The sequence below is a fragment of the Salvelinus alpinus genome, chromosome 17 (genome assembly GCF_045679555.1).
Source record: "Salvelinus alpinus chromosome 17, SLU_Salpinus.1, whole genome shotgun sequence".
Taxonomy (NCBI): Eukaryota; Metazoa; Chordata; class Actinopteri; order Salmoniformes; family Salmonidae; genus Salvelinus; species Salvelinus alpinus.
In genome coordinates this window covers 6,847,812-6,872,521 of record NC_092102.1, presented here as the reverse complement: position 1 = coordinate 6,872,521, position 24,710 = coordinate 6,847,812, and the positions used below count along the sequence as shown (strand labels likewise).

The following is a 24,710-nucleotide window of genomic DNA, read 5'->3' as shown; positions in this document are numbered from 1 at the left end:
GTCTACCTGGAGGAGGAGACACTTGTTTGTGTAATTTAGCGACTGTATAGAAAGTTGGTATCTTAAGAAATGTCACATTCTCTTTTTGGTGATTTTGTCCTGATTCCAAACAGCTTTCCACTGTGGATAAGATGTCACAATTCAGTTTGCGATAGAAGTCACATTTACATAGTTGTTGGCGACATTTATTCACATAGTCACATTTGTTTTGTATGCAAATTCCTCCTCCTTTGTCACTTTTATTTGTAATTATAATCGAAGGATCTGACTGTAAGTCCTTAAGAGCCATCCTCTCGTCTCTACTCGGGTTATCATAGGGTTTGTGTTTTTGTCTTTCAGTAGGTCACCTCCATCATTTTCAACAATCCTTCAGAAGGTTTCTATGGACGCATTGCATTTGGAGGGAGGTATGAATGAACTTCCTGCTCTAAATATGGTTCTCTCTGTACCTCAGCTGGGTTAATGGCTCCATCTCCTCCTTGACTCACGGTAGGACAGGTACGTCTATTGATTAACCTGGTAGACCTATGTATACATCTCACTGAGGATGACACTTCAAGTGGAGTCATGTTTCACTCTTATCAAAGAACTCAAGCAATCTCAGATTATGGAAAAACTTGAATAGATATATCTGGATGTCAAAGTCATTAATGTATTCAGTGGGTACAAATGATAAGCCCTTATTGAGAACACTAAGTTGAGCTGATGTCAGGGTCTTACTTGATAAGTTGAACACATTTAGCTCCTGTTGGACTGGGGGCCCCGTCCTGGATCTCAATTGGTAGGTGTCGCGGGGTGGTAGTGGATTTCTCCTTCCCCCGACGTATGGGTCGAACCCTCTTACGTGCTGGGGTAGTTGTCCTCGACGTTGTCCCCGGTGTCCCCGCCCTCTGTTGTACAAAAACCACTCATCGTTGGTAGAGGAGCCAGAGTTAGCGCTGTCTGTGGATAGTTGGTCTGCAGAGGGACAAGAAAGCCATGAGAAAACTAGTTTAGATCAGTCATGGAAATAAGTGCTGAATACAAATTGGCTCCCTATTTAAAAAGAAGATGGAGAACAGGCTATGAAAGAAAAATACTGGAGTTTTGGTGCAGATACAGCCAACTACCGCATAAATAATAAAGTGATATTGTCAAAACGATACTATGCAATATATCGTCATATTTTTTCCCACATCACTACTGTTCATGATTGGCGCGCTAATGTTTTGTAAAAGGTCATGCAAGGCTCCCCATACCCAATTAGCCCTTTAATCCAAGCTACAGTATAATTTGATCCATACAGTAAGACTAAATCGAGTAGGAGTATAGTACACTTTCTTTTTTCTTTTTTTTGCTTTGTCGCACTACTTAAGTACCACACCACAAAAAGCCAGTCAGTCGATGTGGGTATTTTAACATTCGTCAACCAACATTCCTCTACTGCAACAGACACCCATGACAGCAAAGATGCATTTTGTCATAGCGTTTTCTCTTCTTCCCTCATGTACAGATTACATTTTTCCCCCCTGGAATATTAACCCTTTTACTGTCATCTGCTGTCATGCTAGCGAATGTGGAACGGTGACTTATACTGAAAACATAAGGAGATTACTCCTTACAGTGGACGACTTCCGATCTACTTTCAGCCAATTGGTTCGAGCTGGGATGCGCCCTCGTACAGGCTGGAGTCAAGATTGTGGATTGGATACATGGTTGAGACTGAGGGTACTGTCTAGATATTCGGAAACCCAATAGACAGTTATCTGCGGCAATTTATCAATGAAAACACCGGCCACCCAGAAAAATATTAATTATTAATTTAGAGAGAATGATTGTCAACTTAAATGGAGGAGATAACCAAATGTCAAATTACATAAAAATAAACCCTGTCCTGTCCAGTGGTTTTAACTTCTGTAAAAAATATAATGAAAAAAGGATTTGGATTAGATAACAATTCAAGTAGCTAAGTCAGGCGTTCCCAAACCTTTTTGGCCCGCGACACCATTTTAATATTAACGTTTTTGTGACCCCACCATCACACAAAAAGTGTGGCTGCAACCCTTATAATTTAGTGTATTCTGTGCTCACAACCCAGGATGAATTCATAGTCTCCGGCAGCGTTCGGACCTGCCGATCTGCAGTCAATAAGATGAACTCAGCCTATAAGCACCCCTTAGTCAAATCAAATCTTACCGTGAAATGCTTACTTACGAGCCCTAAATCAACAATGCAGAGTTTTTAAAAAGTTTGCTAAACTAAAGGAAAAAATATTAACACAATAAGATAACGAGGCTGTGTACAGTACAGGGGGCACTGGTACAGCAGTATGTGCAGTATGTTAGTCGAGGTAGTACTGTATGTAGGTGGGGGTAAAGTGACTATGCATAGATAATAAACAGAGTAGTGTGTGTGTGTCAGTGTAGTATGTGGTTAGAGTCCAGTGAGTGTACATCGAACCTATGCAAGAGTCAGTGCAAAAAAAAAGAAACGAAGAGGTCAATCCAAATAGTCCGTACAGCAGTCTTATGGTTTGGGGGTATACACTTTTTGGCCCTGACCGAGACATGGATTACCCCAGAGAACAATGCTACTCCAGCTGCTCTCTCTTCATCTGTCTATGTTTTCTCTCATAGACTGAGAGTATCTGGACGTTGCGGTGGTGGCACAGGGCTACTCATTTATATTTTCCCCCTCTCTCACCTCCTCATTTGAATACCATGCAGTCACTGTCACTTGTCCACTCAAGCTTAACATTGTTGTCATCTATCACCCACCGGGTGCCCTTGGAGAGTTCCTCAATGAGCTTGACACCTTGATGAGCTCATTTCCTCACCACTCATCGTACTGGGCGACTTTAACCTTCTGACACCTGACTTCAATTAATTTATTTCCACCTCTTTCCAGACATTTCCTCTTTTGACCTCACCCTTTCCCAGTCACCTTCCACTAGGGCTGTCTCTGACAACAACAAAAAATCTTGGTTGACCGAAAGTCATATGTTCTTTCGACCAATCGATTGCTAGACATTTTTAAACGTGTATTTTTCCATATATAGACAACACCATATGTGTTTTAATAAAGTCAACTATATGCACTGAGCTTGTCTGATGCTATAAGCTTACGGTTTGATGCCTCAAGTGGGCGCCAGATCTAGATAAACAAATTACCTGACCCAACTATTGTCCTCACTCCTGCTGGCTTTCACAGATTCTGCAATTACTCTCCTGAAGTTGCCCGTAATAGGCTACCATGGAGTGGGCAACCTGACTCATGTGGAATGCCAATTTATCTTACCATTTCTACCGATCTCTGTGCCAGTTTTGGTTTTCATATGCACATTTTCGTGAAAGTTTAATTTAATTTATAATAACATCTTGATGTCTCAATGTTCTATCCAAATCTGAATGAGAATTAAACAAACCTAAAAATGTCACTTCTATTGCCAACTAAACTCAGCAAAAAAAGAAACGTCCTCTCACTGTCAACTGCGTTTATTTTCAGTAAATTTAACATGTGTAAATATTTGTATGAACATAAGATTCAACAACTGAGACAACCTAAACAAGGTCCACAGACACGTGACTAACAGAAATGGAAGAATGTGTCCCTAAACAAAGGGGGGGTCAAAATCAAAAGTAACAGTCATTATCTGGTGTGGCCACCAGCTGCATTAAGTACTGCAGTGCATCTCCTCATGGACTGCACCAGATTTGTCAGTTCTTCCTGGGAAATGTTACCCCACTCTTCCACCAAAGCACCTGCAAGTTCCCGGACATTTCTGGGGGGAATGGCCCTAGCCCTCACCCTCCGATCCAACAGGTCCCAGACGTGCTCAATGGGATTGAGATCCGGGCTCTTCGCTGGCCATGGCAGAACACTGACATTCCTGTCTTGCAGAAAATCACGCACAGAACGAGCAGTATGGCTGGTGGCATTGTCATGCTGGAGGGTCATGTCAGAATGAGACTGCAGGAAGGGTACCACATGAGGGAGGAGGATGTCTTCCCTGTAACGTACAGCGTTGAGATTTCCTGCAATGACAACAAGCTCAGTCCGATGATGCGCTGACACACCGCCCCAGACCACGACGGACCCTCCACCTCCAAATCGATCCCGCTCCAGAGTACAGGCTTCGGTGTTAAACGCGAATCCGACCATCACCCCTGGTGAGACAAAAACCGCGACTCGTAAGTGAAGAGCACTTTTTGCCAGTCCTGTCTGGTCCAGCGATGGTGGGTTTGTGCCCATAGACAACGTTGTTGCCGGTGATGTCTGGTGAGGACCTGCCTTACAACAAGCCTACAAGCCCTCAGTCCAGCCTCTCTCAGCCTATTGTAGACAGTCTGAGCACTGATGGAGGGATTGTGCGTTCCTGGTGTAACTCAGGCAGTTGTTGTTGCCATCCTGTACCTGTCCCGCAGGTGTGATGTTTCGGATGTACCGATCCTGTTATACGTGGTCTGCCACTGCGAGGGCGATCAGCTGTCCATCCCGTCTCCCTGTAGCGCTGTCTTTGGCGTCTCACAGTACGGACATTGCAATTTATTGCCCTGGCCACATCTGCAGTCCTCATGCCTCCTTGCGGCATGCCTAAGGCACGTTCATGCAGATGAGCAGGGACCCTGGGCATCTTTCTTTTGTTGTTTTCCAGTCATCAGAAAGGCCTCTTTAGTGTCCTACATTTTCAGAACTGTGACCTTAATTGCCTACCGTCTGTAAGCTGTTAGTGTCTTAACGACCGTTCCACAGGTGCATGTTCATAAATGATTTATGTTTCATTGAACAAGCATGGGAAACAGTGTTAAAACCCTTTACAATGAAGATCTGTGAAGTTATTTGGATTTTTACAAATTATCTTTGAAAGACAGGGTCCTGAAAAAGGGATGTCTTTTTTTGTTGAGTTTATGTAAAAATTGCCTACATAAAAATCCTATAAATCATATTGGCTACACATGGCCTGTCTGCAACGAACTTGAAATATTATATCAACTATTAACTTGACACCGGCCTGAAGCTTGCACTAGCAAACTTGCAACATTGTATAAAATATTCTGCTCCAGTGAACTTGGGACAGACACAGCTGTAGGCTGGGGATAAGGGATAAGAAGCAGTGCTTGACTTGGGCAGGAGCTCACCGGAGCTGAGTACCGGCACCTCAAATTTTCGACTGCTTGAGCTCCTGTTCCTCTTATAGAATACTATCTTAAAAGTATTGTGGAGCTCCTGCACCTAATATAAATAGTACGAGCTCCCAGAATGAGTACAGGAACCTATTTCAGTCCAAGTCAGGCACTGATAAGAAGCCTATTTTATGACGTATCCACTGTATCAGAGCATTTTTCCCTTTCACGCTGAGTGGTTATCAAAAGGGAGAGAGCTGGAAAGATTTTTCAAATACATTGAGGAACTATTGGAATTTTCAATGGATGTAAAAACAGACCTTGTTTGCTTGCTGTTTGAGGTGAATAAAACATTATTTTGAGAAGCTCCACGGGGCATTAGTGGTGATGAGTTAAACCGATCAGAAATACTATCATCCCCAAATGGGCACATTTATATGCCTACATTTGCGCACTATAGTAGCCTATAGGCCTACTTCTATGCGTGTGTAACAGTATAACTTTAAACCGTCCCCTCGCCCCGACCCGGGCGCGAACCAGGGACCCTCTGCACACATCAACAACTGACACCCACGAAGCGTCGTTACCCATCGCTCCACAAAAACCGCGGCCCTTGCAGAGCAAGGGGAAACCCTACTTAAGTCTCAGAGCAAGTGACGTAACTGATTGAAATGCTAGTAGCGCGTACCCGCTAACTAGCTAGCCATTTCACATCCGTTACACCATACAATGGGTGTTATGCCACCTCCTGGTGGATTCGTGTGTTTACCATGTCTAATCACTCAATGATAAAAGTATGGAATTCTGGGTAATCCACTGCAGATTTATGGACAATTGCTGTGGTTGAGTTGAAAATTGAGTGGTCCCGTGATAGAAATGTATAAAGTTGACATTACATCATAAAATCCACATTTAACATCCTACATTAGCAATTTATGTTATTAGTAACTAATGTTGTTGGTTTAGCGTCAAATAAGCCACTATGTTATTTGCCATGTGGGTTTTATGCTAGCTAAAGTTCCCTCTGAAGTTGGTAGCTAACTCGAGAATGCATCTTTAGGAGTGCTGTTTATATCCCGTCTACTACTCACCACTCATCCATACTGTGTGTGGGCCATGATTGCAGGTATTTTGACAAATGTGTAAAGTATATGTATAAATTTATGAGCACCAGCTAGCAGTGTATTAGCCTGGCTTTGTTAGCTTAGGAAAATGTGGTACTTTCTAGGTGTATTATATTTCTTCGCCACAAGAGTGTGACATGAGTCATTTTTCAGTTAAATTTGATATCTTTTGAATACTAAAATGGATGATAGTTTATTCTGTTGTGAATGAGATTACATGGAAACAATATATATTTTTATTATAGTAAATTAGGAATTATTATAAATTGTTAAATCCACTATATGATTACAATGACTATGAAAGACATTTAAATTGTTATTTTGTCAGTATATTATACAGCAGATTTATGGAGAATTGCTGTGGGAGTGCTGTTATATCCCGTCTAATACTAATCATTCATCCATACTGTGTGTTCTATGATTGCAGCTTTAAAAATAACTATCCATCCATTACTCCTTCCTGTGTTTCACGGACTTGAGGGACGGGACCAAGAAGGTCACATGCGTCCTTACTCAACATTGACAGGAGCGCTCCAAACAAAAGACAATGACTAAATTGACAGAACTCGTAAATGGAATTAAATAAACCAAGTGTAACAGGCTGTGCACTCTGCACACAATGTGTCCACTCCGACAATGACAAAAGAAAGAATAATGTATTAAAATAAATGACTGTAACCAAAGTAACAAACATTGTAGATTAGGAATTAACAGTACATGAACTACTGGTGATATGTAATGGTGAATTTATATATACTAACAATCAAACGCAAATATTTCGCACAATGAAATTCTGAAACAATGAATGTGCACAAATTGTCAGGAGAGAGCAGTGCATTGTGCATCTGGGTGAATGGTCAATCCGACGTCTGCATTGTCCATGCAACATTTACGGTGATATGGCCTCAGCAGAAGTCAGGGCATTCATACTTCTTGCGCTTCGCGGAGCTGTTACCAAGGAAATTAATTTGTGTTTATACAGGATGTACCGCCCCCACCTACCGCCAACCAGTCATGTCAAGCTATACAAACCCTTCCGCATTGTTACAAAATTTGGGAGGCGCATGGCGATGCAGTACAGTTGCGTCCACACCCTCCATATGGAGCCTCCGACCACATTTTCGATTCAAGCATAAATTGACTTTTAGTCTAGGCCTCCACAATGGATTAGTTCACTGAGATGGGCGCAAATATATATATATATATATATATATATATATATATATATATATATATACATATATACACAGTACCAATGAAAAGTTTGGACACCTACTCATTCCAGCGTTTTTCTTTATTTCTACATTGTAGAATAATATTGAAGACTATGAATTAAGACATTCGACTAACCCGTACCACTGCACATACTCGGTACCAGTGCCCCTTGTACTGTACATAGCCTCGTTATTTTATTGTGTTACTATTTTTGTAAGCGAAGCCTTCTATGTTTTTTTCATACAATACATTCTACATTTCTGTTCTGTCTAAATGTTACCCACCCATACAAGTCAGATATTACAATAATAGTTTAGGAAACTTGTATGTGTTTCTGCTGCCATATGTATTAATTACAAGTTCCAGGTAGAACATATAGAATAATTTAACAGAATTCTTATATCTTTTCCATATGGGAATCTCGCCCACCTGGTGTTCTGGGTGAGCTAAATCGAGTCCACCTGCTGTATCTTTACCAACTTTACCAACCCAGAGATTCAAGGGGAGGAAAATGATATGTAGTGAGTAGACTCAGCCAAATCATGGGAAAACAAAAATATAATTACTTGACCCCCTGTAAAGAATTAACAAAAAAACTGAGCAAACTAAAATGCTATTTGGCCATCAACAGAGAATACACATTGGCAGAACCACTGTGACTGACCCAAAATGAAAGAAAGCTTTGACTATGCATAGCCTTGCTATTCAGAAAGTTTGCCGTAGGCAGACCTGGCTCTCGAGCAGACAGGCTATGTGCACACTGCCCACAAAATGAGGTGGAAACTGAGCTGCACTTCCTAACCTCCTGCCATATTAGAGACACATATTTCCCTCAGATTACACAGATCCACAAAGAATTCGAAATCCAATTTTGATAAACTCTCATATCTACTGGGTGAAATACCACAGTGTGCCATCACAGGAGCAAGATTTGTGACTTGTTGCCACAAGAAAAGGGCAATCAGTGAAGAACAAACACCATTGTAAATACAACCCATATTTACTTTTTTTTCATTTAAATTTTATAAATTTTATCCCCTTTTCTCCCCAATTTTCGTGGTATCCAATCGCTAGTAATTACTATCTTGTCTCATCGCTACAACTCCCGTACGGGCTCGGGAGAGACGAAGGTCGAAAGCCATGCGTCCTCCGAAGCACAACCCAACCAAGCCGCACTGCTTCTTAACACAGCGCGCCTCCAACCCGGAAGCCAGCCGCACCAATGTGTCGGAGGAAACACCGTGCACCCGCCACCCTCAGTTAGCACGCACTGCGCCCGGCCCGCCACAGGAGTCGCTGGAGCGCGATGAGACAAGGATATCCCTACCGGCCAAACCCTCCCTAACCCGGACGACGCTAGGCCAATTGTGCGGACCTCCCGGTCGCGGCCGGCTGCGACAGAGCCTGGGCGCGAACCCAGAGACTCTGGTGGCGCAGTGGTCTAGAGCACTGCATCGCAGGGCTAGCTGCGCCACCCGGGAGGCCCCGTTATTTACTTTTTTTTACTTTAACTATTTGCACAACGTTACAACACTGTACATAATGACATTTGAAATGTCTTTATTCTTTTGGAACTGTGTGTAATATTTACTGTTCATTTCACTTGTTTTGGCAATGTAAACATGTTTCCCATGCCAATAAAGCCCCTTGAATGAATTGAATGAGTAGGTATGAGGCTCTAGGAGAATCTTAATTGAATACTCCTCACGTCCTCTCATCGCCGCCTCCTCACGTCCTCTCATCGCCGCCTCCTCAAACCCATTGGAGAAGGTCACGGGCGGGACCTCTGGCTTTCTCATCCAATGAGTTTTGTTTTGAGAAGGAGTCTTAAGAGAGCTGACACGAGAGATTCTCCCTCTGTGAGTGGATTTGATCAATTGGGTTTTTGTGTCACCTCTAATCTAAATGTCCATATTTTATCAAGGCAAGATGGGACACCATGTTCAAAGGACCATTGAACAATCCATATTTCAATTTCTTACCAAGTTCAGCTCACACGTGTATACAATAAGACACAGTATTGGTCTTTGCCTATCAGTTCATAGTATTAGCTCAAGAGAACTTCCATGCATTCCCTAAACAGCAACCGTTCTTGTTACTCGTCCAGGTATGTATGGATGCCTTCCGACTGCGGCCTCCACGCCTTTTTATATGATGCAATTAGCATACAACCATGTAAATCTAGAATGGATGCTCTGCTGTTGTATAGGTAGCATTAAACTGGCTTTGTCTCACTTTCCTATTTTTACTCCCATTCCAGAGTTCCCAGGGGAACCTTAAAAAATGCAATGTGTAGAGAGCTAAGGTTACACGGATACTGTTGGCTAGGGCCAGCGAAACGCTGTGGGGTGAGAGGGATGCGAGGGGGATAATGGGTCTGTTGCCAGGTGAAGATGAGAAATCCAAGATGGCTCCCATCCTCTAATTAGGACCTGAAAGAGACAGGTTTCAGGCAGTGTGTCCACAACCTGTCTGCAATGAGCTGGGTTTCAGTCACTTAAAAATGGCTCTCCAAATCTCATTTTATTTGTCACATGCGCCAAATACTTACGAGCCCTTAACCAACAATGGAGTTAAAAAAATATTTACCAAATAAACTGAAGTCAAAAATAAAAACAAAATGACAATAACGAGGCTATATACAGGGGGTTCAGGTTAGTTGAGGTAAGGGTAAAGTGACTGCATAGATCCTAAACAGCAAGTAGCAGCAGTGTAAAAACAAAGGAGGGGGGGGGGGGGGGGGGTGTCAATGTAAATAGTCCAGGTAGCCATTTGTTTAATTGTTCAGTAGTCTTATGGCTTGGGGGTAGAATCTGTTAAGGAGCCTTTTGAACCTAGACTTGGCGCTCCGGTATCGCTTGCCGTGCGGTAGCAGAGAGAACAGTCTATGACTTGGGTGACTGGAGTCTTTGACAATTTTTTGCGCCTTCCTCTGACCCCGCCTGGTATAGAGGTCCTGGATGGCAGGAAGCTTGGCCCCTGGGCCGTACACACTGCCCTCTGTAGCGCCTTACGGTCGGATGCTGAGCAGTTGCCATACCAGGCGGTGATGCAACCAGTCAGGATGCTCTCAAGGATGCAGCTGTAGAACTTTTAGAGGATTTGGGGACCCTTAGCCAAATTTTTTCAGTCTCCCGATGGGGAAAAGGTTTTGTCGTGCCCTCTCCATGACTGTCTTGGTGTGTTTGGACCATGATAGTTTGTTGGTGATGTGGATGCCAAAGATCTTGAAACTCTCGACCCGCTCCACTACAGGCCCTCCTTTTCCTGTAGTCCACGATCAGCTCCTTTGTCTTGTTTACATTTGAGGGAGAGGTTGTTGTCCTGGCACCACACGGTCAGGTCTCTGACCTCTCCCCTATAGGCTGTCTCATCGCTGTCGGTGATCAGGCCTACCACTGTTGTGTCATCAGCAAACTTAATGATGGTGTTGGAGTCGTGCTTGGCCACGCAGTCGAAGGGTGAACAGGGACTACAGGAGGAGACGCACCCCTGAAGGGCCCCCGTGTTGAGGATCAGCGTGGCAGATGTGTTGTTGCCTACCCTTACCACCTGGGAGCGGCCCGTCAGGAAGTCCAGGATCCAGTTGCAGAGGGAGGTGTTTAGTCCCAGGGTCCTTAGCTTAGTGATGAGCTTTGTGGGCACTATGGTGTTGAATGCTGAGCTGTAGTCAATGAACAGCATTCTCACATAGGTTTTATTTTTGTCCAGGTAGGAAAGGGCTGTGTGGAGTGCGATTGCATCATCTGTGGATCTGTTGGGGTAGTATTCAAATTGGAGTGGGTCTGGTGTTGATGTAAGCCATGACCAGCCTTTCAAAGCACTTCATGGCTACCGAGGGTGGTAGTCATTTAGGCAGGTTACCTTCACTTTCTTGGGCCCAAGGTCAGCTGATAAGGTCTAGACCTGGGTTCAAATTTTTTAAGAAATTGCTTTAACTTGGCTGGAATGCCAGATGGGTGACGTTTGCAGTTTTGTGACTACTCTATTTGATACCTTGCGCCAGGCAAGCTCAACAAAGCAACAGGTAATGTATTTCAAATGTTTTTATGCCAGTGTAACTGATGTGAAATGGCTATCTAGTTAGCGGGTACGCGCTAATAGCGTTTCAATCGGTTACGTCACTTGCTCTGAGACTTGATGTAGGGTTTCCCCTTGCTCTGCAAGGGCCGCGGCTTTTGTGGAGCGATGGGTAACGACGCTTCGTGGGTGACTGTTGTTGATGTGTGCAGAGGGTCCCTGGTTCGCGCCCGGGTCAGGGCGAGGGGACCGTCTAAAGTTATACTGTTACACTTTAAAGAGCTGTCCTGGTGTATGTTTCAGCGATACTATGTAAGCATTATGAAGGGTCCAAAATCAGGTGCTTCACCTTTGTGAGCTACATCAACAAAGGATGTTGGGCAGGGACAGTGTTAAAAGCTCTTGTGTGTTTGGTCCTCTGCAGGTGGATGAGGAGGTGGCGCGCCTGGCGTCCATGCCAGGATGGCGAAGGGACATCATCAAGAAAAAGCTTGATGAAGAGAAGTGAGTGAGAGGTGGTGCTACCCATCCCATTCCTCCAATCAGGAGCTTCCACTGTTACTCCATTATCTCTTCAATGATTTGTCCTCCCTTCTGTCAATTTCTAAGGTTGTTTGTCTGTTTGCCTTGGTTGTTTTTTCTTTTTTTTTCTGTCTTTTCCCCCCTCAAGTTGGGTGGGTTGATTAAAAAAAGTAAAATAGATCCTGAAATATTTAGAGCAAATAGCTACCTACTGTATAACCACTATACACATTATTTCCTGTAGTCGTTAAGTAACATTTTGAATGCCATGCATTAATACTGTTTCCTTAATCCCTTTTGTGCCTAACTTCTCTGGGTCGGGCAGGGAACAAAAAAGGTAAGAAAACATTCTATAAAATGTTCATTTATAATATGCCAGAAACTATCATGATCTTGGTTTCCATCAACTTTGCAACATATTTTAAATGCACATATTCTAATATCCACATAACAATATGTGCATTTTCCCACCAGAGGGGTTTCCATCAAACTGAATTGTTGCATAGAAAAGGTTGTGTGTATTGCGAAAAAAAAAAAAAAAAAACTTTTGCAGTTAAATTCCAACTTACCGAATAACAATGTGTTATATAGAGAATGTACAATACCATGCACAATATTTTTGGATCAAAATTCAAAGTACATTTCATCTTGATGTTCTGATGCCGTTTGGGCAATTTATAGTATTGCTTTTTTTGTGGAGTAATGCAACTGTTTTTCTGTGTGATTTTTGTTTTATTTGTGCTTCCCAGACTGTGTTTTTGTCTTATATATATATATATATATACACTGCTCAAAAAAATAAAGGGAACACTTAAACAACACAATGTAACTCCAAGTCAATCACACTTCTGTGAAATCAAACTGTCCACTTAGGAAGCAACACTGATTGACAATAAATTTCACATGCTGTTGTGCAAATGGAATAGACAAAAGGTGGAAATTATAGGCAATTAGCAAGACACCCCCAATAAAGGAGTGATTCTGCAGGTGGTGACCACAGACCACTTCTCAGTTCCTATGCTTCCTGGCTGATGTTCTGGTCACTTTTGAATGCTGGCGGTGCTCTCACTCTAGTGGTAGCATGAGACGGAGTCTACAACCCACACAAGTGGCTCAGGTAGTGCAGCTCATCCAGGATGGCACATCAATGCGAGCTGTGGCAAGAAGGTTTGCTGTGTCTGTCAGCGTAGTGTCCAGAGCATGGAGGCGCTACCAGGAGACAGGCCAGTACATCAGGAGACGTGGAGGAGGCCGTAGGAGGGCAACAACCCAGCAGCAGGACCGCTACCTCCGCCTTTGTGCAAGGAGTAGCACTGCCAGAGCCCTGCAAAATGACATCCAGCAGGCCACAAATGTGCATGTGTCTGCTCAAACGGTCAGAAACAGACTCCATGAGGGTGGTATGAGGGCCCGACGTCCACAGGTGGGGGTTGTGCTTACAGCCCAACACCGTGCAGGACGTTTGGCATTTGCCAGAGAACACCAAGATTGGCAAATTCGCCACTGGGGCCCTGTGCTCTTCACAGATGAAAGCAGGTTCACACTGAGCACATGAGCACATGTGACAGACGTGACAGAGTCTGGAGACGCCGTGGAGAACGTTCTGCTGCCTGCAACATCCTCCAGCATGACCGGTTTGGCGGTGGGTCAGTCATGGTGTGGGGTGGCATTTCTTTGTGGGGCCGCACAGCCCTCCATGTGCTCGCCAGAGGTAGCCTGACTGCCATTAGGTACCGAGATGAGACCCCTTGTGAGACCATATGCTGGTGCAGTTGGCCCTGGGTTCCTCCTAATGCAAGACAATGCTAGACCTCATGTGGCTGGAGTGTGTCAGCAGTTCCTGCAAGAGGAAGGCATTGATGCTATGGACTGGCCCGCCCGTTCCCCAGACCTAAATCCAATTGAGCACATCTGGGACATCATGTCTCGCTCCATCCACCAACGCCACGTTGTACCACAGACTGTCCAGGAGTTGGCGGATGCTTTAGTCCAGGTCTGGGAGGAGATCCCTCAGGAGACCATCCGCCACCTCATCAGGAGCATGTCCAGGCGTTGTAGGGAGGTCATACAGGCACGTGGAGGCCACACACACTACTGAGCCTCATTTTGACTTGTTTTAAGGACATTACATCAAAGTTGGATCAGCCTGTAGTGTGGTTTTCCACTTAAATTTTGAGTGTGACTCCAAATCCAGACCTCCATGGGTTGATACATTTGATTTCCATTGATGATTTTTGTGTGATTTTGTTGTCAGCACATTCAACTATGTAAAGAACAAAGTATTTAATAAGAATATTTCATTCATTCAGATCTAGGATGTGTTATTTTAGTGTTCCCTTTATTTTTTTGAGCAGTGTATATGAGTACGAGTCAAAAGTTTGGACACACACTCATTCAAGGGTTGGTCTTTATTTTTACTATTTTCTACATCAAAACTATGAAATAACACATATGGAATCATGAAGTACCCAAATAAGTGTTAAACAAATCTAAATATATTTTAGATCCTTTAAATTAAAATTTAATTAAAATTAAAAGTTAATTTGTGCAATTTCTTTCCTTCTTAATGCGTTTGAGCCAATCAGTTGTGTTGTGACAAGGTTAGGGGGGGCATACAGAAGATGGCCCTATTTGGTAAAAGACCAATCCATATTATGGTAAGAACAGGTCAAATAAGCAAAGAGAAATGACAGTCCATCATTACTTTAAGACATGAAGGTCAGTGAATATGGAACATTTCAAGAACTTAGAAAGTTTCTTCAATTGCAGTCACTTAAACCATCAAGTACTATGATGAACCTGGCATGAGGACCGCCACAGGAAAGGAAGAGCCAGAATTACCTCTGCTGCAGAGGATAAGGTCAGACTTCAAGTAACAGACACATCTTATTCCCACTGTGAAGCATGGAGGAGGCTGTGTGTTGGTGTGGGGATGCTTTGCTGGTGACACTGTCAGTGATTTATTTAGAATTCAAGGTACACTTAACCAGCATGGCTACTACAGCATTCTACAAAGATACGCCATCCCATCTGGTTTGGGCTTAGTGGGACGATCATTTGTTTTTCAACAGGACAATGTTGAAAAACACCTCCAGGCTGTGTAGGGGCTATTTTACCAAGAAGGAGAGCGATGGAGTGCTGCATCAGATGACCTGGCCTCCACAATCACCCAACCTCAACCCAGTTGAGATGGTTTGGGATGAGTTGGACCACAGAGTGAAGGAAAAGCAGCCAGCAAGTGCTCAGCATATGTGGGAACTCCTTCAAGACTGTTGGAAAAGCATTCCAGCTGAAGCTGGTTGAGAGAATGCCAAGAATGTACAAAGCTGTCATACATATTTTGATTTGTTAAACACTTTTTGGGTTACTACATGATTCCATGTTTTATTTCATAGTTTTGACATCTTCACTGTTATTCAACAATGTAAATAATTGTAAATAACCTCCCTGGAATGAGTAGGTGTGTCAATTTTTGACTGGTACTGTGTGTGTGTGTGTGTTCACAGTGCATTCAGAAAGTACTCAGACCCCTTGACTTTTTTTTTACATTACAGCCTTATTCGAAAATTGATTCAATTGTTTAATTCTCTCATCAATCTCTGCACAATACCACATAATGACAGACATTTTTTGAAATTTCAAATTTTTACTGAAATATCACATTTACAGAAGTATTCAGACCCTTTACTCAGTACTTTGTTGAAGCACCTTTGGCAGTGATTACAGCCTCAAATCTTCTTGGGTGTGACGCTACAAGCTTGGTACACCTGTATTTGGGGATTTTCTCTCATTCTTCTCTGCAGATCCTCTCAAGCTCTGTCAGGTTGGATGGGGAGTGTCGCTGCACAGCTATTTTCAGGTCTCTCTATAGATGTTAGATCGGGTTCAAGTCCGGGCTCTGGCTGGTCCACTCAAGCACATTCAGAGACTTGTCCCGAAGACACTCCTGCGTTGTCTTGACTATGTGCTTAGGGTCATTGTCCTGTTGGAAGATCAATCTTCACCCCAATCTGAAGTCCTGTGCACTTTGGAGCTGGTTTTCTGTACTTTGCTCCGTTCATATTTCCCTCGATCCTGACTAGTGTCCCAGCCACTGAAAAACACCCCCACAGCATGATGCTGCCACCACCATACTTCACCGTAGGGATGGTGCCAGGTTTCCTCCAGATGTGACACTTTGCATTCAGCCCAAAGAGTTCAATCTTGGTTTCATCAGACCAAAGAATCTTGTTTCTCATGGTCTGAGAGTCTTTAGGTGCCTTTTGGCAAACTTTTTTTTTTTTTTTTTTATTTTTTTTTAATAAATTTTATCCCCTTTTCTCCCCAATTTTCGTGGTATCCAATCGCTAGTAATTACTATCTTGTCTCATCGCTACAACTCCCGTACGGGCTCGGGAGAGACGAAGGTCGAAAGTCATGCGTCCTCCGAAGCACAACCCAACCAAGCCGCACTGCTTCTTAACACAGTGCGCCTCCAACCCGGAAGCCAGCCGCACCAATGTGTCGGAGGAAACACCGTGCACCCGCCCCCCTCAGTTAGCGCGCACTGCGCCCGGCCCGCCACAGGAGTCGCTGGAGCGCGATGAGACAAGGATATCCCTACCGGCCAAACCCTCCCTAACCCGGACGACGCTAAGCCAATTGTGCGTCGCCCCACGGACCTCCCGGTCGCGGCCGGCTGCGACAGAGCCTGGGCGCGAACCCAGACTCTGGTGGCGCAGCATAGCACTGCGATGCAGTGCTCTAGACCACTGCGCCACCCGGGAGGCCCCTCTTTTGGCAAACTTAAAGCGGGCTGTCGTGCTTTTTACTGAGTGGCTTCTGTCTGTTCACTCTACAATAAAGGCCTGATTTGGTGGATTGCTGCAGAGATGGCTATCCTTCTGGAATGTTCTCCCATCTCCACAGAGGAACTCTGGATCTCTGTCAGAGTGACCATTGGGTTCTTGGTCACCTCCCTGACCAAGTCCCTTCTCCCCCGATTGATCAGTTTGCCGGGCGGCCAACTCTAGGAAGAGTCTTGGTGGTTCCAAACTTCTTCCATTTAAGAATGATGGAGGCCACTGTGTTCTTGGGGACCTTTAATGCTGCAGAAATGTTTTGGTACCCTTCCACAGATCTGTGACTCGACACAATCCTGTTTCGGAGCTCTACGGACAATTCCTTCAACCTCGTGGCTTGGTTTTCGCTCTGACATGCACTGTTAACTGTGGGACCTTTTATATAGACAGGTGTGTGCCTTTCCAAATCATGTACAATCAATTGTATTTACCACAGGTGAATGCCAATCAAGTTTGTAGAAGTTGTAGAAACATCAAGGATGATCAATGGAAACAGGATGCACCTGAGATAAATTTCAAGTCTCAGAGCAAAGAGTCTGAATACTTATTTTTATATAAGGTGTTTTTTTTAAATAAATTTGAAAACATTTCTGAACCTGTTTTCGCTTTGTCATTATGTGGTATTGTGTGTAGATTATGCTGAATTTTAATTTAATCCATTTTAGAAATAAGGCTGTAATGAAAGAAAGTGGGAAAAGTGAAGGGGTCTGAATACTTTCCAAAGGCACTGTGTATGTGTATATATAATGTTTATTTGTTATATTATACAGAGCGCATTTGGAAAGGAGACCTAGGTTTCAATAATTCTTCCCTGGCAAAATAAAGGTTAAATAATAAAATACAAATGATTTAATCCGTAGCCCAATAAACTGCATGCTTTCCCGAGTCGTAGTGGGAGGACCACACCACATATCGTGACTCCATGTTTACTTCTATATGATGGTTATTATACCAATATTTGCGCATTTAAACCACCATTTCTCGCATAATACATTTTACCGATACAAAAAGATCCCACATTGTCTCGCGTGTTTTGCTTTGTCAACATTTGGAAAGTGTACCAACAAATGAGCTGTTTTCCATTATCCCTGTTGTGACATTCTTTATCCGACATGTACTTTACTCGCATAAAAAGGTTGCATGGAATCCTGGTTAGTAGTATATGCCATATAGCATTTTGATTGTTGGTTTCACATGGACTGAAAAGCCTATATGAATTTGAGATCAAGGTTTCCAACTACTGGTCAGTAATTGTATTAGAATAATACCCATCATTTGATACATCCCCCATACCTGCAGTTATAATGAAGCAGTTAAACGCTCATATAGTAAATATTCTTAAGACATCATATAAAATGGATCAACTAGAGGCAAGCATGGCATTATATTGACTTCTCAGCCCTCAAATGTTGCTGCCTTTTTGATACAATAGGACTCAGTCATTAACAATCAGCGTTAGGTGACTAACTCATTGATTCTGCTCAGTGTAATACGACACGTTTAAAAGTTAGTTAAATCATCCGTAAGGCAGTAGTCTATTTACCTGGTATCCATTTATAAATGACACTAATGTATGTTTACCAGGTAGTAACCAGTTATAGGAGGTACCAAAAGTATTCATTGTTACCAGACCAGGGTCAAATACTTGAGCTTTGGTTTGCCTGGTACAATGGAACCAATAGAATAGTCCCAAAGGTTTAAACTCCCAGCTAATTTAAGCCCATCTCAAATATTTACATTTGACTGTGGTGACCTAGCCTAAAATCCAGAATCTGTTTTATGCTTACATTCCACTCCTTGTACTCCGTGTCATGCCAGACAAGACAAGGAGAGGTGAGCTTAACAGAGTCGTGCCCAGGGTAATAGTGACCTTTTTATTTACTCAACAGGGCCAAACCGAGCGAGCTGTACTGGGCTATTCTGGTAACGCATGAGCCATAGTTACCATGTAAGAAATAACATATCAGAGACAGTACAGTAGAGTTCGGGTTGGCCCAGAATCAGGCAATTGTTTCTTAATACAAGCTGAAACAGTCACACATTGAATCACACTGACGCCTTGTATTCACGTTCTCTCTTGTTGGTGCACTCAGAAAAGAGGAGGAGCTTGCAAACAAGGCAAAGGAGAGCGAGGAGAAGAACGAGCAGGAGCGACTACGGACCATGGGTTACAACGAGAGCAAGTTGGCGCCATGGCAACGGCAGATCATCCTGAAGAAAGGAGACATAGCGAAACAGTAGATAGCGCCTCCCCGTCCAACCCTCTTCCCCTTTAATGTCAACAAACCAACACCCAACCCTCATCGCACCCCACCCCAACCAGGTTTCCACTAGATAACACAGCCACAAAGTCAGATTCCAGAGCCACAAAGGCAAAATTAGCTACAAAAATGTGCGTTTTGGCCTTAATTTAAGGTTATTAGGGTTAGGTTTAAAATAAACGTTTAATTTGAGAAATTATAGAAATGTGCCCAGTGTCTTCGGGAGTTTAGCCATAATTATGACTTTGTGGCTGTGTTAACTAGTGACGACCCACCAAACAGGACCATGCCACCTCACAACATGCTTTGCAGCTCTGCCATCCTGAAATGGTGTGGCCGCACCAAGGTCCCGTGGACAAATACTGTACGTATCGCAACGTTAGCGGTGTCCGATTCAAAGGACTACATGACCACATTGAATAGATGCTCCTACCCCTTTTTGTCCTGGCAAAACATTTGGCTAAAAACTGTACGTATCCCAACTGTATGAAGACCCTTAGTCTTGAATCATATACACTAGCTTTACTTTACATTATTTAACATGACTGTAGGAATTTCCCACACAATTCCATACACTCGAACAACCTTTCTCAATGTTGATCTGTTGGTCTGTCTTGTTGGGCATTGTCGGAAAAGTTGTCATTGCTATAGGTTCAGCAGTTTTTCATAAATAGAAAAACTGTCCACGATCGGTTTTCTCTGCATTTGATTCACCCACACTTACATTGATAATTGAGCTCTGAAACTAGCCTGTTGTATTCTACTGTAGGTTTGCTTTAAGGATGGAAAATGTCATGGTCAACATAATAAGCAATGGCATTTTGATACTGTATATATCATCTCCATGTATTGCAGAAAGACCTATATAAAACCAGACCATTCTACTTAATGATGCTATTTTTCATTGAGCCCATCTGAACTTCCAGAGATATTATTGAACCAAATGGGAAATTGATAAAGTCCCTCCTGTACCTGTTATTTTTTCAGTGTACGTTAATATCACATGGCTAACTGCAACCATAAGTCATTTAAAATGGGTTTATTAATATTGTTGTGGATAACGTAATTAAAGTAAAAAACAACACTGAACAAAAATATAAAAGCAACATGTAACAATTTCAACGATGTTACTGAGTTACAGTTCATTTAAGGAAAGCAGTCAATTGAAATGATTTCATTAGGTCCTAATCTATGGATTTCACATGACTGGGAATACAGATATGCTTCTGTTGGTCACAGATACCTTTTTTTTAAAGTAGTGGATCAGAAATGCTGTCCGTATCTAGTGTGATCACCATTTGCCTAATGCATTGTGACACATCTCCTTCACGCTGTTGATTGTGGCCTGTGGAATGCCCCACTCCTCTTCAATGGCTGTGAAGTTACTGGATATTGACGGAAACAAACCGTCGTACACAGCAATCCAGAGCATCCCAAACATGCTCAATGGGTGACATGTCTGGGGAGTATACAGGCCATGGAAGAACTGGGACATTTTCAGCTTCCAGGAATTGTGTATAGATCCTTGCGACATGGGGCCGTGCATTATCATGCTGAAACATGATGTGATGGAGGAGGATGAATGGCACGACAATGGGCCTCAGGATCTCGTCACGGTATCTCTGTGCATTCATATTGCCATTGATAAAATGCAATTGTGTTCGTTGTCCATAGCTTATGCTTGCCTATACCATAACCCCACCGCCACCATGGGGCACTCTGTTCACAACGTTGACATCAGCAAACCGTTAACCCACACGAAGCCATACATGCTGTCTGCCATCTGCCCGGTACAGTTGAAACCGGGATTCATCCAGGAAGAGTACACTTCTCCAGCATGCCAGTGGCTATCGAAGGTGAGCATTTGCCCACTGAAGTCAGTTACAACGTCGAACTGCAGTCAGGGCAAGACCCTGGTGTGGACGACGGGCACGCAGATGAGTTTCCCCAAAACGGTTTCTGACAGTTTGTGTAGAAATTCTTTGATCTTGCAGGTAAAGAAGCCAGATGTGCAGGTCCTGGGCTGGCATGGTTACGTGAGGTCGGTTGGATGTACTGACAAATTCTCTAAAACGATGTTGGAGGAGGCTTATGGTAGAGAATTTAATGCATCTGGCTACAGCTATGGACATTCCTGCAGTCAGCATGCCAATTGCACACTCCCTCAACTTGAGACATTTGTGGCGTTGTGTGACAAAACAGCACATTTTAGAGTGGCCTTTTATTGTCGACAGCACAAGGTGCACCTGTGTAATCAGCTTCTTGATATGCCACACTTGTCAGGTGGATTGTCTTGGCAAAGGAAAAATGCTCACTAACAGGGATGTAAATTGTTTTTACATTTAAATTGTTTTTTTATTTAACCTTTATTTAACTAGGAAAACTAGTTAACTTTGTAAACACGTGTGCACAACATTTAAGAGAAACAAGCTTTTTGTGCGTATGGAAAATGTCTGGGATCTTTTATTTCAGCTCATGAAACATGGGACCAACACTACATGTTGCTTTTATATTTTTGTTCAGTTTGAGCATATAACCCTTTTTTACTTTTCAATGAATGTCCTTATTGTGATCATGGTGAATTCTATGTGTCTTATGGATGTCAAAATTGACTGTTGTCCAACCAAAAGCACATCTCTTGTTATCCAAGAGGATTGAACACTCCACAATCATGCTAATTAAAAAACACAATATTTAGCAAATCGCTATGAGTTCAACAAGCAAACATGTTTTCTTTTATCGATTGTATAAAATATTAGGAGCACAATCGTAACAGAAGTCTCATCAGCACACTGAATATTGCAAAAGTCCCACAAATACATCAGTGACTCCTGTGTCCTTTATCTGGCTTTCACCAGTGAACCTTGGAATGTAATATTTTATGAGCAGATCCTTTTACTAGAGGAGAGTTCTCTTTCTCTCTCACTTACTTACTATATTTTCAATCCACCTACTGGATTTTATCTAGTTTTTTTTTGTCAGGGGACCAAACTATAGGTAACTCGGGCATTATCTTTTTTAGAAATGACCATTGACACATTGTTGGTTTCGTAGGATGATGTGCACTAATGTTGTGGCTGGAGTTGTTGGGCCTCAGAAATGTGCCAGACGTGTCTGTAAAACATACAGTATATGGGCATCCCCCAATGTCAGAAAATGTGCTACAAGTTTACCTCGTATGTATTGGGTGTACATTTTTGCAAGTGTATCAAACATATGTTACATACATCATATATAATGAAATGCATGGTCCTTGTTGAGAAACTATTTGGAAATATTCAATTCATTGGATGGCATATTGATGTGAAAATGTAAGTATGTAAACGTCATTGCCATTAGAAGATTTTCTATACATTTAATACTGTATATAGTAACCCTCAATACTTTGTTGTTTCATTGTTCCCATATTACAGTTCTCATCCTTGCTTACATAAATTGTTAGTTCATGAATGTAAAACTATTTTCAGATTGTCAAATGAAATCTTTGACCTTTGTAAATTGATTTATCTACTACTGCCTTTGTATTTATTATGGATCCCCGGCAGCAGCTACTTATCGGGTCTGGCAAAATTAAGGCAGCTATACAATTTTAAAAACAATACAATGTAATGTGTTAAACAAATCAAAGTGTTAAAAAAATCTAAATATTTTATATTTGAGATTCAAATAGCCACCCTTTGACAGCTTTGCACACTTTGCATTCTCTCAACCAGCTTCATGAGGTAGTCACCTGGAATGCATTTAAATTAACAGGTGTGCCTTTTTAAAAGATAATTTGTGAAATTTATTTCCTTCTGAATGCGTTGGAGCTAGCAACAGCTAGTTACGGAACCCAAACCGTCTGCGCGCGTGCGCCATCGTGCGCGAATTTATTTTGTCTTCCCACACCAAAAGCGATCACGACACGCAGGTTAAAATATCAAAACAAACTCTGAACCAATTATATTAATTTGGGGACAGGTTTGAAAAGCATTAAACATTTATGGCCATTTTGCTAGTTAGCTTGCACTTGCTAGCTAATTTGTCCTATTTAGCTAGCTTGCTGTTGCTAGCTAATTTGTCCTGGGATATAAACATTGAGTTATTTTTCCTGAAATGCACAAGGTCCTCTACTCCGCCAATTAATCCACACATAAAATGGCCAACCGAATCGTTTCTAGTCATCTCTCTTCCTTCCAGGCTTTTTCTTCTCTGGACTTTATATTGCGATTGGCAACTTTCATAAATTAGGTGCATTACCGCCACTGACCTCTTTCGTCTTTCAGTCACCCACGTGGGTATAACCAATGAGGAGATGGCACGTGGGTACCTGCTTCTATAAACCAATGAGGAGATGGGAGAGGCAGGACTTGCAGCGCAATCTGCGACAGAAATAGAACTGATTTCTATTTTAGCCCTTGGCAACACAGACGCTCGTTGGCGCACGCAATAATTGAAAAACAGATTTCAAAATTTATTTTGCAACGCTCGCACACGCGAATGGTGTAGTCAGCCTGTTAGCAACGCAGACGCTCGTTGGCACACGCGAGCAGTGTGGGTGCAATAATTGAATAACATAGATTTCTAAATGTATTTTGCAATGCGAGCGAGCGGTGTGGTCAGCCTGTGAGCCTACAATTTCTCTGAAATTCTGCTGGACAATTGCCGAACAACTGGACGTTATGTCACACTAAGTTGTTTGCAAGAGAATCTTTCTTCGAGTTGGACAGGTACAGTACTTTTATGAATAGTTTTTAATTACGTTTTGTTAAGAGGGAATAACACAGCAGTCGTCGACCGTGGGGCGCTACACTCACATCCCTTTCTAATCGATTTAATGGTGGAGTTTTCAGCGTGGGTATATGCAATTATTTTGTTTAGAGGTGGCACCACTGGTTCAAAAGTGTTGTTGCAAAATTCATACATGTATTTTCTGGGGCCTCATTTATAAACCTTGCATAAATTTTACACAATTTCTGCCTGCGCCATTTCTGAAAGTCTGCCCACGCCATACAAGCGCAAGTTTCCTGTTATAAAAATCAGACCTTGTCATAAAACTGCGTGAAGGAGCATTAGAACTCTGCCTGAAAAACACCTTCCATTCACTTTTTATGGTGACAATAACGCCCTTATTTGCTATCTAATGTGGAACTATTGGCATTAGGCCAAGGCATGCAGAACACCAATTGTTGTTTAATATTTAGTTTATCAATAGATTATTGGGTGTCTATACCCTGGTTTGGTATAGGCTCAGATTAAAAATGCAATTATGTCACGCTCCTATCTCACACCAATACTGTAGCATACCCATACTGTCAAACATTTCACATAAACTACCGGTCTACTTTGTTGGCAGGATGTTTAAATCTTACGCAGTAATTTAGGCTGTATCTGGAAAAGGACCATAGCTGCAGGAAGTACGGGGTGCTGCAGCCGCCTCTGATAAATCAGAATAAGCTTTTTTTTAAGGTTCATCCATATATTTATTTACAAAGCTAGGAGACTGAATTTCAATATCCACCCTCCAGGAAGACAATCTGTTCCTGTATTTATTGAGTATTTGTGCCGCCATAGAAACGGCCCCTCAACACATATTGATCTCCAATATAGGCAATGAAAGCCAAGGATCTGGTATCATGTACCACC

General features: G+C 42.6%; 1 protein-coding gene across 1 annotated transcript in view; it reads left to right on the top strand.

The window, feature by feature from the left end:
- The window catches only part of LOC139543213 (espin-like), a 103,490-nt gene extending 80,892 nt beyond the window's left edge, over positions 1-22,598 (top strand). Inside the window, exons 14-16 of the mRNA XM_071349475.1 lie at positions 11,886-11,965; positions 12,309-12,320; positions 18,918-22,598. Of these exons, the coding sequence (XP_071205576.1) occupies positions 11,886-11,965; positions 12,309-12,320; positions 18,918-19,065 (240 nt within the window). The 3' untranslated portion in view covers positions 19,066-22,598. The remainder of the gene's footprint in view (positions 1-11,885; positions 11,966-12,308; positions 12,321-18,917) is intronic.
- The last annotated feature ends 2,112 nt before the right edge of the window (positions 22,599-24,710 follow it).